The sequence below is a fragment of the Poecilia formosa genome, unplaced genomic scaffold (genome assembly GCF_000485575.1).
Source record: "Poecilia formosa unplaced genomic scaffold, Poecilia_formosa-5.1.2 Scaffold1262, whole genome shotgun sequence".
In the NCBI taxonomy this organism is placed as follows: domain Eukaryota; kingdom Metazoa; phylum Chordata; class Actinopteri; order Cyprinodontiformes; family Poeciliidae; genus Poecilia; species Poecilia formosa.
In genome coordinates, this window is record NW_006801201.1 from 1 (window position 1) to 13,299 (window position 13,299).

General features: G+C 38.7%; 1 protein-coding gene and 1 long non-coding RNA gene across 4 annotated transcripts; one reads left to right on the forward strand and one right to left on the reverse strand.

Moving 5' to 3' along the window:
* Positions 1-6: 6 nt before the first annotated feature.
* Positions 7-13,293, reverse strand: LOC103132735 (protein NLRC3-like). 3 transcript variants are annotated; one of them, XM_007544530.2, is made up of 7 exons: positions 13,097-13,293; positions 12,919-12,973; positions 8,222-8,321; positions 8,093-8,153; positions 7,814-7,848; positions 6,492-6,773; positions 7-772 (listed from the first exon to the last, which is right to left on the reverse strand). In XM_007544530.2, the coding sequence occupies exons 5-7, from the start codon at positions 7,839-7,841 to the stop codon at positions 81-83; spliced, it is 1,002 nt and encodes a 333-aa protein (XP_007544592.1). In that variant the 5' UTR covers positions 7,842-7,848; positions 8,093-8,153; positions 8,222-8,321; positions 12,919-12,973; positions 13,097-13,293; the 3' UTR covers positions 7-80. The 3 variants fall into 3 exon arrangements, with proteins under 3 accessions (XP_007544592.1, XP_016523047.1, XP_007544594.1); XM_016667561.1 differs by having other exon boundaries at positions 8,093-8,321; XM_007544532.2 differs by lacking the exons at positions 8,093-8,153; positions 8,222-8,321; positions 12,919-12,973; positions 13,097-13,293 and having other exon boundaries at positions 7,814-7,932.
* On the forward strand, positions 8,924-11,560 carry LOC107835221 (uncharacterized). The gene is made up of 2 exons (XR_001661048.1): positions 8,924-10,249; positions 10,320-11,560. It is a non-coding gene; the product is annotated as an uncharacterized LOC107835221 (long non-coding RNA).
* Positions 13,294-13,299: the final 6 nt, after the last annotated feature.

Below are 13,299 nucleotides of genomic sequence, written 5' to 3' on the forward strand. Positions count from 1 at the left end.
ATCCTGCTGGCCTTCTCTCCATCATATCTGAATCTCTTTTTGAAGTACTCCTCCTTCTGGGGATCAGTGAACCCTCTGACCTATGTTACCATGCCGACACAATCAGCAGGGATCTGATTGGCTGCTGCAGGTCGTGTGGTTATCCAGAGTAGAGCAGAGGGAAGCAGTTTCCCCCTGATGAGGTTTGTCAGCAGAACATCCAGTGAGGTGGACTTTGAAGGGTCAGTAAACATTTTAGTCTTGTGAAAGTCCAGACTAAGTCGACTTTCATCCAGACCATCAAAGATGAACAGAACCTGGAACGTTTCAAAGTTGCTGATTCCTCTGGTTTTAGTGAAGTGGTCATGAATCAGTTCCACCAAGCTGAACTTTTTCTTTTTCAAGTTATTCAGCTCTCTGAAAGTGAATGGAAATATGAACTGGATGTTCTGGTTGGTTTTGCCTTCAGCCCAGTCCAGAGTGAACTTCTGTGTTAACAGTGTTTTCCCAATGCCAGCCACTCCCATGGTCATCACTCTTCTGATTGGTTTATCACTTCCAGGTTTAAAGATGTCTTCTCTCCTGATTGTTTCTTGATTCCTGGATGCTGTTTCAATCTGTCTGACCTCATGTTCCTGGTTGACCTCTCTAGTTAACCCCTCTGTGATGTGGAGCTCTGTGTAGATCTGGTTCAGAAAGGTTTGATTTCCATGTTCATTGAGGCCTTCACAGAAACTTTGGAACATCGTCTTCACAGACTGTTTATGGTCATGTTGACACCGAATATGAAAATCTGAAAAAAAAGAGACACACACAAGAGGAGACAGTTCATCTAAATACAGGGTATACAATTATTTTTGATGTTCTCGGAGGGGATTTAGATACAAACTTTTATGAAGAAGAAAAAAATCAATAACTTAAAAACTCTTATCTAAAAATGAAAGTTAGCACAACTTCGGTTTCTGAGGAAGGAGAAATTTTGAGATTTAATTTGTGATTTTCTGCTAACTTAATCTTGCGCTCACTGAGGGAATGGATAAAAAAAGTAAATAAATACATAAGCTAAAACTTCAAGGAAAAAAAAACTAAAAACCAGGTACTTGCTGCACAAACATGATTAAATTAGTTTTTCTCATTAAAGCGCTTTCTTATTTTTCTCCTGTTGAAGGTTTCAGTTAATCAGACTTTTCCCACAGAGCGACCTCTGACCTTCGAGTATGAGAGTTTTATCAGCGTGTTTAATTTAAAATGGCGTCCTCTTTGAGTAATGTCTGCAGGCTGGAAACAAAGAACCAAACTGGCCACTTTATTAGGTACACCTGTCCAGTTACTAGTTTATGGTTGAAGGTGAAAGAAAGGCAGCAGGAGCTGAGATGAAATCATGTTACAGGCAAACCAACAACACATGCAACCATGAAGCAATTCACGATTAGTTGCAACAATAGACTGAGAAACATTTAGTTCAGATGTAAAAATAGCAATAAATATACTGCAGGATGTTTAGTTTTTTTTTTGTGAAAAATTTAAACCAAATTTTGTCACTTGGTAGTCGGCATGTTTATGCTGCAATCTATTCCTGGTAAATGACGTAGGCTAGGTGCTAAGTACAAACTTCTCCCATCCACATCAGTAATTTTTGCGTATTGAGTGACATTCAGCCTTTTCACTTTGAAGTGTTGAAATCAGTGATTTCTCTACTGTAATCTAAGGTGTTACTATTTCAAATCAAGTAATCGGATTAAAGTTACTTATCTAAATCAATGTGCGTTACCATTTTCTTTTGTAGTTTAATTTTATTTCCTCTGTGCATCTTGGAGAACAACCGCTGCTTCTATGCGACAGCAGCAGCGACAGAAATGTAAACAATGGAGGGAGATGTGCATTTTGTTGGTGGAAAAACAGAAACTAATTTGAGCTTCTGTCGCCAAGTCAGATTTGGGCTTGTTTTTTTTCTAAAGTTGCTTGTAAACTTAATGAGTCGCCGGTTGTGGTTTTTTGGGCTTGTTTTTGAAAGTGAAGTTACTCATTTGGGCTTGGAAATAAGCAGAGACAGCTCCATTTAGAGCTTTTCAGACAGTAGAGGAACACACAATAAATGCAAACGTTTTTTTTTGTTTTGTTTTCGCACTGTTGTAACAATTAAACAATCTCCCCTTCAGTTCAACATTGTCGATGTTACCATTATAAAATAGCTTACGATTACACGTATTGGCAAATTTCCACAAGTGGTGGAGCGTTGTTGTTAGCAGCTGCTGAAAGTAACTTGAGTTACTTTTAATATAACTAAGTTACTTTCTAAATCAAGTAATCCAACTAAATTACTTTTTCAAGGAATGATTAGTAATCTGATTAGTTACTTTTTCATAACTGCTTGAAATAGTAGAAAATCCAGAAAATGATGTGTAAATGACGAGGACAGAAACTTGTTTTTTTCTACTGCTTTGAGAGTTTATGCTGCAAAGAGCCTCAATTTCTAACTCAAGCTGTTTGCTGTAACCATCTGATCAAAATATTTTTTCGATATTAAAATTGTGAGTTAAACACTGAAAGATGATTAATTGTAAATTAAAACAAATTTATCATCTTCCGCTTTTTTCATGTATTTTTTAACAGCACTTTAGCTATGCTGATGGTGTTTTCCCCTTTAATATATTAAACAGGTTTACGGTGGTTAGCATTATGAAAATGGTTTTTGTTTTTCATTATTATTCTAAAAAGCATCCAGGACACCGTGGCATGAAGATCACAGTTAAAAAACACCAAAGGTGATAACCAAAGACACTTCAGACATATGCAGTATGCAATTATTTAGCTCCAAACTCCATCAATACATTGTGTTTATTCATTTTAATTGTATTTATTTTTTTGTTGTTTTTAAGACTATATTGTTGTGGGTTTAAATAGCATTATTAATGAGGAGATCTGAACGCTATAGATATGTTGGTTTTACATATCAGCAGAACATAGTGACATAGAGACATATGTCACTATGTTTATGACAGTGACATAAATCATGTGGTGTGAATTCAGGCAAAGTCAGTAATTTGATCAACACATCAAGCGGGAAGAGATACGGGTCGGTTTCTAAGCTAGCTGTTTCAGGCTTCTGTAAATACCGCCGGTGTTATAGATTAACTGGTGGCTAAATTAACGCAGATGTTTCTAAATAGGTGGCTGTGTTGATGCCTGTTAAAAAATGCTACTTGTGTGACAAAACCGTTTGCAAAACTTTCCTTTAAATCCCATTTGAAGCAAATATGTTTAATGTTGCATGTGAAAATTATGTTTCAAAACAAGTTTCAACAGAGCAGCGTTCAATGCGCTTAGAAAACACCGCATTTGAGCATAACCACATCAATGAGTACAATCCCATTCACATTCAAGTTCGCCAGAATAAATTAATTCCAACTCATGAATAGCCGCAATGTAAACCGGATAGATTTGTAAATGTAATATAAAATGGATAGATTTTCTGACCAGCACTGACCAGAAAGACATTGGAATTGACTCTCAAGTACCTGTAGTGTTTGTTTTTGGCTCAGGTCCTGCAATGCGACCACACTGTTTCTCAACTTTTTTAAGCGACACGATCCTCAGTAAGCGTCGCTAAACAGTGAAGTTTGTGTCGTATTTAATCAAATTTAAATCACATATCTGATGGTGTTGCTTTTGGTGTTTACTTGTCCAAATAGAAAGGAATATCAAGCAATATCAATAAGTTTTACTGCAATAAAATCTCACCTAAATGATATAAAGTTAACAGCCAATGTTGTTGTCAGTGGTGACATCTATACTGACAAGCCAAAATTATAATAATAAACGTTCCTAAATTACTGTCAGATACCACAAACAGATTATGAGCCATATCTACAGTATTCATCTGCGTGTTCTCTACTGGGAAACAGTTTGCAAGCTGTTGACGAAGGGAAATAAAATTAAAAACAGAACAAGCCGCATTAAGATTAACTAGTGACAGCCAAACAGGGTCCTCAATGCAGGTATTTGTAAAAAATTAGGTGGCTATGTTGTTTTTTGTTCAAAACCCCACAAACGTAAATAAACAAATTAGAAAATGACTATGATCTCTTCAAAACAATAATAATTCTTTGTATGTGAAGGAATATTTAAGATTGTATTAAAAGGCCACCAAAATATACCACACTTCAAGAGGAGACTGTGCTGAACTGTTAGAATTTGTACTACCGCCCAGCATTGTTAGAGTAATGACAATTATTTTACATCTTCTTGGTCTTATATTGACTGACATGCTCTGCAAACACATCAATAAATGTAAACAGTTCTGATATCACAAAATCTAATTCTTTGCTCACTTAATGGAAGCCACATTTCATTTGCATCTTAAATTGGCTGCAGAAGCAAAGCTGTACAATTTAGTAATTTCACAATATCCTTACAGTTAAAAGTTTGCCTGGCAAACCTGTGAAACAATATTACCACCAAAATGTTGGCAGCAAGTAAATATAATTTTTTAGACAATAAAATAAAGTGGTCCAAAATGTGAAATAGTCATCCATTTCACATTTTGGACCACTTTATTCCAAATAGTGTAGCGAGTGCTACACTATTTACGAACGGCCAGCGGCCGCTGAGTTCTGTAAGTGCTGTTTTATCCACTAAACTATATCAGCTGACTGAACTCCAATGTTCCCACCTGTCATTGATTCTCATCTAACGGACACCCCGCGCTTTAAGAAGCAAACCTGGATTAACTGGTGACACTTTCAGAATCTTAGTTTGAGTGAAGATTTTAACCTGTTTCTGATGTAAAAGTATATATGACAATTGTTTTTTCAGTGATGTCTCATATGGTTGAGTATTAGAGTCACTTGATGAGAAGAATAAAGATGTTTAGTTAAATTACGAGAAAAAATATCAACAATAATGAAGAAATGACACTGAAACATAGATCTGTGGTAGCCATGTCTTCTGTAAGTGAACTAGGAGATAAACTATAGCACATTACAAAAACAGTGTTTAAAAAGATTTCGCCATAGTTTCTGTGGATATCTATTTGAAATATCATACAATATGAGGGAGATGTAAATGTAACCGCTGTCATCTACCTTTACCATCATCAACAAGTTTATAATCACCATCTCTAAACTTTATTATCTCTGTCACCAAATGTTGGAATAAAAGACACAGCAAGTCTGTGATAATAAATTAGTAATAAATGATATAAAACAACAAATAAAAACAACATAGCAAGTTGATCTTTTTAAACATTTTATTTTTAATCCCATGGCTCTTCAACATTTATGTCGGCTTTCAGGGATTAATTTTAGCTTTGAGATCTGTTCATGCCATCTCGAGATCTATTTTGATCTTCCTTTGACAAGTTTCAACCTCTGAAGCAACACATAAGTCAGGACAAGTTCTGCATATTTTACATGTTTTGGTGATTTTGCAGATTAATGTAAAAAAAAAAAAAGGCAACATACCATGTTAGACCAATAAAAGTCTAATTAGTTATTCCCGAGATCATAATGGGTGTCTTAAGGAATCGGATAGTATTTTTGCAAAGATTTATAGTTTTTTAAGCTTATCGCATTGTTCATTTCCTGGTTCGGTAAAGGGCTCCTAAAAAGTCACACCCACAGAAACATCTGTCTTTCCCAGCTGCCACCACCAGTTAATTTAGCCACCAGTTAATCTGTAAGACCGTCTATGAGCCCCAACCAGGTGTGCTACGTTCACAGACGAATTAACTTGATTCCATCAAGTAGAAACTATGATTAAACTGAGAAAGACAACTTTCTCAGTTTATTGTTTATTCTCAGTGGCTAAAACAACTTTAGCCACTCAGTTCAATACTTCCGATCTACATCATGGCGTTTCGAATGATTAAGTGTCGTAGTTGTCATGAATGCTGTTTTAACCTAAACAATGTATTATTATCTGGAAGCAATCTGGCTAATGACTGAAGGCTTTTTGTGTTGATGTCTAAGTGTCAAATAAATGCAAATCAGTCTGAAAAATAACAATACTAATGCATGTGTGTTGATAACTAAAGTGAATAAAACAAGTAAAGTCTTAATGATTTTGTTGGCTGATTTTATGCTTCATGTGTCAGTACTAATTTTGATTCATCGGTTAGGATTTTCCATTCTTAACAATAACTATAGAGAAAAGATCCGACATAGCACCTTCAGTAAAATGCTTAGCTCCCCATTAGCACCTGTAGAAAAAGAAATTCTGGAGCTGCCACTGCATATCAGCCTGATGTATAGATACATGTTCTCCTGCTCTGAGGAACATACTAAACATGTTAAACATGCTAAATGCCACAAGGTGGCACCAAGAATCGGAGATCGGTTCTGGAAGAAGGGATCTTAGCAGGAAATGTTTCATCTGCATGAACCAGTTTATTGTGAGGTTATGAATTTGTTCAGTTTTTATATGTCAAATGAACCTTAAGGCAGTTCTAGTTCAGAGTTTAATCCAAGACAGTAGAGGCTGTAAAAGCAACTTTACTTAACTGTGTGTCTCACCTTTGGCAGGAGACAAAGAGGACAAACCCAGCAGATTGGACAGAGTGGGATCTCTGTGGTGAAGACGTTTGATCATGATTTCACTGACTCTCGGTCCTTTCATCCTCACGGCATCAATGGTCTCCCGGGCCTTTTTTGATGTGATTGGGTTCCCTTCAAGTATCGCCTGTTTCTCCAAAAGATTAAAGACACCATCTGATTCCAGGTCATCGAGGAGCTGATTCAGGATTTCCTCAGACACTCTCTTCACAAACTCAGAGCGAACATCTAAAAGTTTTTTCTCTGCAGGGAGAAATCAGAGACAGAAACAGGATTCAATCAAACTGATATTTGAGAGAAAAATGTGACTGTAAATGTGACATTTATCTTTTCCTGTGTTTATTGCCACTAGGGGGCGTATTTCATTTGAGTTCTGAGTACAGTAGGAAGGGGATGGTGTTATTTAAGGCTCAGAGTGATTCTGTTGCTAATGGTAAGAGGCTTTCTACTTTGCTTGGTTTGGATTTAAGTGGTTCTAAATAGAAAAGGCAAGACAATGGATATAGGACTGAAAATAAATGACTCTACGATTATAAGCCAAATCAGCGTAACGAATCTTCATTGAGCGCACGTAAAACCAACTCCCACCAGGAACATCAGCAACCAGTAAGTAAATATAGGATTTTAGCCGCTATAATCACTAAGATCAACTATTGTTGCTCCATCCAGAGATTCAGAGTCTGTTGATCCTCAGGTCTAAACCTGCTGTTGTGTTTCTGCCTCATATCTGAGTGACGACCACTGATTCTGTCTACATGAGACCAAATGAAGCTTCTGGTTCATCACTTTCTTTCCTCACTGCAGGAAGAGCAATAAAAGAAACACCTTCTAAATATGGAGCTGCACTATTTTAGGAAAACAGGAAATTATGATATTATTGGTGAATATTGTGACGAATTTAATCGCTGTCATCTACCTTTACCATCATCAACAAGTTTATAATCACCATCTCTAAACTTTATTATCTCTGTCACCAAATGTTGGAATAAAAGACACAGCAAGTCTGAGATAATAAATTATTAATAAATGATGTTTATTAATAATTGGCCTGGCCTGGGCTGGCCTGTTCTTCACTTCGGTTCCTTTTAGTTTCCATCTGAGTTCAGTTTTTACCTTCAGGTTTCACAGAAACTCACAATGTTTCCACCAGAGCTTCACTGAACAGGAAGCATGAAAACAGTAAAGAAACACTGAGGCTGAGCTTCATCACATGGCAGCAACACAGGCTGTGATTGGTCAGTTTGATCCTTTAAGATTCTTCATTTCTGCTTCTGATCACTTACCGAAATCCACTTCCTGCTGCTGCGCCATCTTTTACCTGGAAAACATGAAGATTTATTATGTTTCAGACTTTATTTCATGAATAGTTTATTTTGGTCTTTTTGGAAGATGGAACTGAATCTAAAAATTACTGGATTAGAGATGGAAAATACTCATTTAAATCTCTTGATAATCATCAACACACCATCAAAAAAACATTTCTTTCATTCTTAAAACTAAAAGATGTTTTTATGAAACTTGACTTGATCCTTGCAGAAAATCTGAAATAAACACCAACTTACCAAATGTTTATATGTTCCTGTTAAGGATCGTCAGTCATTTTAGGATAAGATTTCCTTCAGGCTGAAATGAAAACATCTTTAAATCCTGTTTGTTGCCGTAGGACAGTATTGTGTTGCTGCTACTACTACCATCAGCTGATTAAAGCTCCTCCAGAAATGTGTCTGGGCTCCTGCTCAGGTATTTGGTTTTCAGGTGACCAGTTGTCCTCACTGTCTCTGCCGTCTTCCTCTGAGTGATGATGAGCAGCAGCAGCAAAAATAAAGACACAAAAGGGGGGATGAATCTGGACTGACAGAGTTTCATCATGTTGAAACAAACCAAGTCCTGATTGTTTTCACTGAAGCTGCTGTCTGGGACCAAACTGGAGAACTCAGCAGATTTTAAAAGGGGCCAAAAACTCTACAACCCTAAAGGTAACCCAGTCTAAACAGCATAATGTACGTAGATATTTGTAACTTGGTATGCAAAGCCTTCAAGACAGGAAATAAATTATTGGAGGTTGGGTCAAAGGTCTTTTTTGACATGTCACATAAACTGAACTTTGACAAACAGTTCTATACAGTATGCCTTACAAACCTTGGAGGATTAAAAGTTATCAAAATGTTGAATTTTTTGATCCAGACCTCAAAGTTTGATGTCTCGCCAATAAAAATATCTCAGAGTCAAAGAGTCTGACTATTGTTAAACAATAGTCAAACAATTTTGGATTTAAAGAACCTGACAATCCCACGTGTGTAAGGCTCTCTCGGGAAACAACCGGGACGTGACTTTTTTTTTTCTTTTAATTGTCCGTTAAAGGAGACAGCCAGACACTGGCCGACCCTGACCAGATTGTTTGGACTTGGTGAAGCTCTATATGAGAATCACCCCAACAGCAGATGGTTTAACACCTTTTGAAATAATTCATGGGAGAGCTTACAGATTGCCTCTGTTTGTTCCTGACTTACAGAACGCAGATGAAGAACAAATTTTGGCAGATTATATGATCAGGATCCTGAAACAGAAAGAGGTGTTAAATGCAAATTTACTGCCGTCTGACTGTCCTCCTCTACAGGAAACCACCCCCATTCAGCCAGGAGATTGGGTCTACATAAAAGTCATCAAAAGAAAGAATTGGGCCAGCCCACGCTGGGAAGGACCATTCCAGGTGCTGATAACCACACCAACAGCTGTAAAGATTGCTGAAAGACCCAGCTGGATACATCTCAGTCACTGCAAGCTGCAGAGAGTGTTGGATCCCTAATCCCGAGTGGGGGGAAGGCTGGCTTCAAAGGGGTTCCTGACCAATAGGGTGGTTCGTCTCAACGCCAGTGAAGAAACTCGACAGATCCTCACTCTTTAGTTTGGGGGTTTTGACATCTCTGCACGCCAAGCAGCAATGGGGACTCTATATGCCAGATGGATCTTCTACTGCGCTGTGACTGCAGCATGTCTGATGTTTGGAAGAGGAAGTGGCCTCACTTTCCACCCACATGACTACAGCACCAACCTGTGGTGGCAGCTGATGAACAGGACTGCTCACGAGGAGAACGAGGTGAACTGCTATGTGTGTGCGCAGCTGCCAATCGCCACACAAAACTCATGTCTGTGCCCAGGGAACATCACTGATGACAAACAGATGTGTCTCTATGGCCTGAACACACAACCACGACTCAGCATCCCCATGCCAAAGGGATGCAAATGGTGCAAAAAGGACTATTCTGTTCTACTTCGGACAGGAGATGCCGCAAAAGGACTTTTTGGATCTATGAACTGTTCATTTAAGGGTGACGTACTTCCGTTTCCACCGTTTCCACAAACCGCATGGAAAATACCAGAGACCATTTCTTTAGCAGGAGCTAAACCTGGATCTCTGAGGAGCTGTGTGTACAACCACGGACACGTTCCTCTTGGGATGTTACCTTGGAACCTGTGTAACAAAGTTTACACCTACTGCAAAACGACACCAGATTACATCAACTGCATCGCCTGCAGGGGTCAGAGGGCGACCCCAGGCAGCAAAGTCTGGAAGGACAACCCAGACTGCGACAACTTGCTTCAGGAGAGGAGTTTCAACATCACACATCAGACAAGAGGACGATAGGAGACAACAGTGTGCAGCGCCATAGTGCCAGGAGACTATGGGTCACGGGTGATGGCAGACTGGTACTTCCTGTGTGGAAATGGAGATTACATGGTCATGCCACGATATTGGGGAGGACTGTGTGCTTTGGTCCCCCTAATCAGCCCGATTGCATTCATCAGGAAAGGACAACACGTTCTGGCTGCCCGCTCCAAGCGTGCAGTTATGCCGGAGGTCAAACGCTGAGGAGGCCTCACTACAGACACTGGAGTTCCTTGGGAATTCAAGATTTGGGGCGGCGGAGAAAGGTTTATGCAAAGCATGTTTCCATGAGTCGGAGTAGGTGAGATTCGAAGTCACGTGGAAATCAACAGATATGGATTACTGCAACTCATCAACAGCACACAGCCAACGGCACCATGAGAGAGCTGATTGAACTGAGAAACATGGTTCTGCAAAACCGTGTTGTAAAATCATTGGCCAGCGTGCTGCACGTTCATCCCTGATGAAACAGGAACTGGTGGAACTATTTCTGACGCTCTCCATGAACTGGAGGAACTTAAACATTATGTGGAAAGTGGAACACAAGGATCATCTCCTTTTGACTTTCTTTCTTGGCTCACTTCCGGACCATGGTGGAATTTACTGTTGAAGCTTGGAACACCTATTCTGGGTGTTTTGATTCTTTTTTGCCTGTTCACAAGTTGCATTTTTCCATGCCTTCGAAGCATGATGCTAAAGACAATTAACACTGCTGTGATCAGCTATCAGCTGGTGAAAATAACCCATGACACAAATGAAGACGACTTGTTTTCTGATTATGAAGTTCTGTAATCAATAAACAGATGAATTCATTTGCTGAATGATTCCTACACCGAAAATGTGAAAACAAGTGGTGTTTGTGATGAAAGACAAATTGCATTTGGTTTTCTACTGTTTCTTTTATAATTCATTTTTAAAGCATGTGTTTGTATTCTTTTATGCAAGAATGTTAAACAGGAGGGAAATGTTAGAATTATGTTTGTTATCATTCTTACATTTGTAATTTTATGTTATTAGTTGTTTTTCTATTTAGAAGTTTAGTGTTCAAATTTGTTGAAACTGGAGACACAATTAAATCTTCCTTAATCTCAAGCATGTTTTTACCGATGGAGACTTAGATCTTCCTGGGATACTCCTGAGCTGTAAACCTATCTGTGTGTTAATTAAATTTCTGTGTCCCCCTTCTTTGTTTCTGAATCCACATCCTACTGTGAAGATAGGATGTGGGGTTTCACCCCCTCCATTCCTTTTCACACCCTTCTTGCTAATGAAAGAGACAAACAAACTGAAGATTTTCAGAACACATGGTGAGTGGCTTGGAGAAGCAGTTCACTGTGTCTTCTCCTTCTGCAGAAGTTTGGTTGAAAACTCATATACGTTGTCTGTGGTTCTTTCTTTTTTATGTAGGTTTGAGAAAATACCTATCACTAACTAAACTGAGCATTCACAGTTTGAATTTGCACAGTTCTGTGCTATGCCATCTGCAGCACGGCACAAATCAAAGGGGAGGAAGGATGAGCAGCACCACATGAGATTGTGATTGACAGCACTAAAACTCTCCTGCCTCTGACTGGTTGTTTCTAGCACTGGGAGAAAGCAGAGGAAATAGATTTTTCACAGATTACCTCTCATACCATACTTTCACAACATAATGACAAGTTTAAAAAATATGTGAAAAAAAATATTTATATAAAAGTTACATACTGCAGCTTTAAATTCACTCAGGAGAGGACAGATCAGGAGGGACGTGTTTTAGAGCTTCTGCTCACTCACTCATCTATTAAGTGGTAAAAGGTACAAGGAACAAGTTAAATATATAAATATGTTGATTTTTTTTTTCCTTAATTCATTAAATGCTAGTGGAATGGAGGCAAACGGTAGTTTGTAGCTAAGCTAATTATACTAAATGGTTGATAATCACACAGTCTACCCACCTCTCTTGGAGAAAAACTGGGAAAAACTCTTGCCTTTTTCTCTCTCTCCGTCTCTCTATTTTGTTTCTGAAAACATGATTTTATAACTTTTCTTAGCAGCGTAGTAACTGCCACAGTCGCCGCTGTGTTCAGCTGCAGCTTCTACTGACTATAGCTGCATACATCACTGTTAAGAGCTCCAAACAGGAACGAACCATCTCATGCAGATCCAGGGGGGTTCAGGGCAAAAACTTTTTTTGGTCTTGGAGGGGTAACATTAAACTTTTACTGCTAAAAACAATCTTTGAAAATACAATATGATTAATTTTGTATGTGACAAGACCCTGATTTTTTATTATGTCTATGAACAAAATATAAATAATTAAGTTGTGGAGGGCCCCCTGCTGGTCAGGCCCCCTAAAATCGTCATCACTTTTCACCCCTTTAACGCGCCCCTGATCAGTAACATGTTTTTTGAGGAATACCTGGAATATGAAGTGCTGAAAACTTTTTATTACAAAGATATTGCAAATATGGGTCAAAAAAGATCCAGTTACCCATCACAGCCTCTTCGCTTACAAGGTACAGAAACTAGTTTACAATATTTTTGTTCTGGTTTCTAGGTTAAATCACCAGAGGATTCACAGAGAGTCACTGCAACAAGAACACTGATGAACTGAAAAAAAGTTAATTAAGTTGTCAGTTTATTTAGATTAAATCTGAGAAGTTCATTATAGCTCCACACCAACAGATCATCGGTTAGAAAGACTCTAGAAAGCCGAGAGAGACACGGAGCGGCAACACTAACCTCTGTTAACAAGTCAGCGCGTTATTTCCATCCTCCGCTCAAAATGGAGCCTGACCTGGAGAAGAGCAAAGTTAGTTTCAGTTTCTATTTCCACAGATAGTCACGTAACTTGTGTTTTCTTCTAGAATCAAAGTTTCATTAATCTGAATAAATATTTGTTCAATCTGTAGAGACTCACACAGAGAGAGAGAAACAGCAGTTAGGCAATTCTATTGGACCGAGAATTTGGCGCTCGGGCACCGGCGGAAGACGTGCGTGCTGAGAATCGCAGTGAGCTTGAATGATCGGCTCGAACGAAGCTCAGGTAGGTCTTCCCCCGGGCCCGGTCACTGGTGGTGGAGCGGAGCTTGGAGAGAGGAGTCTTGAGGGGACCTGGAGGCA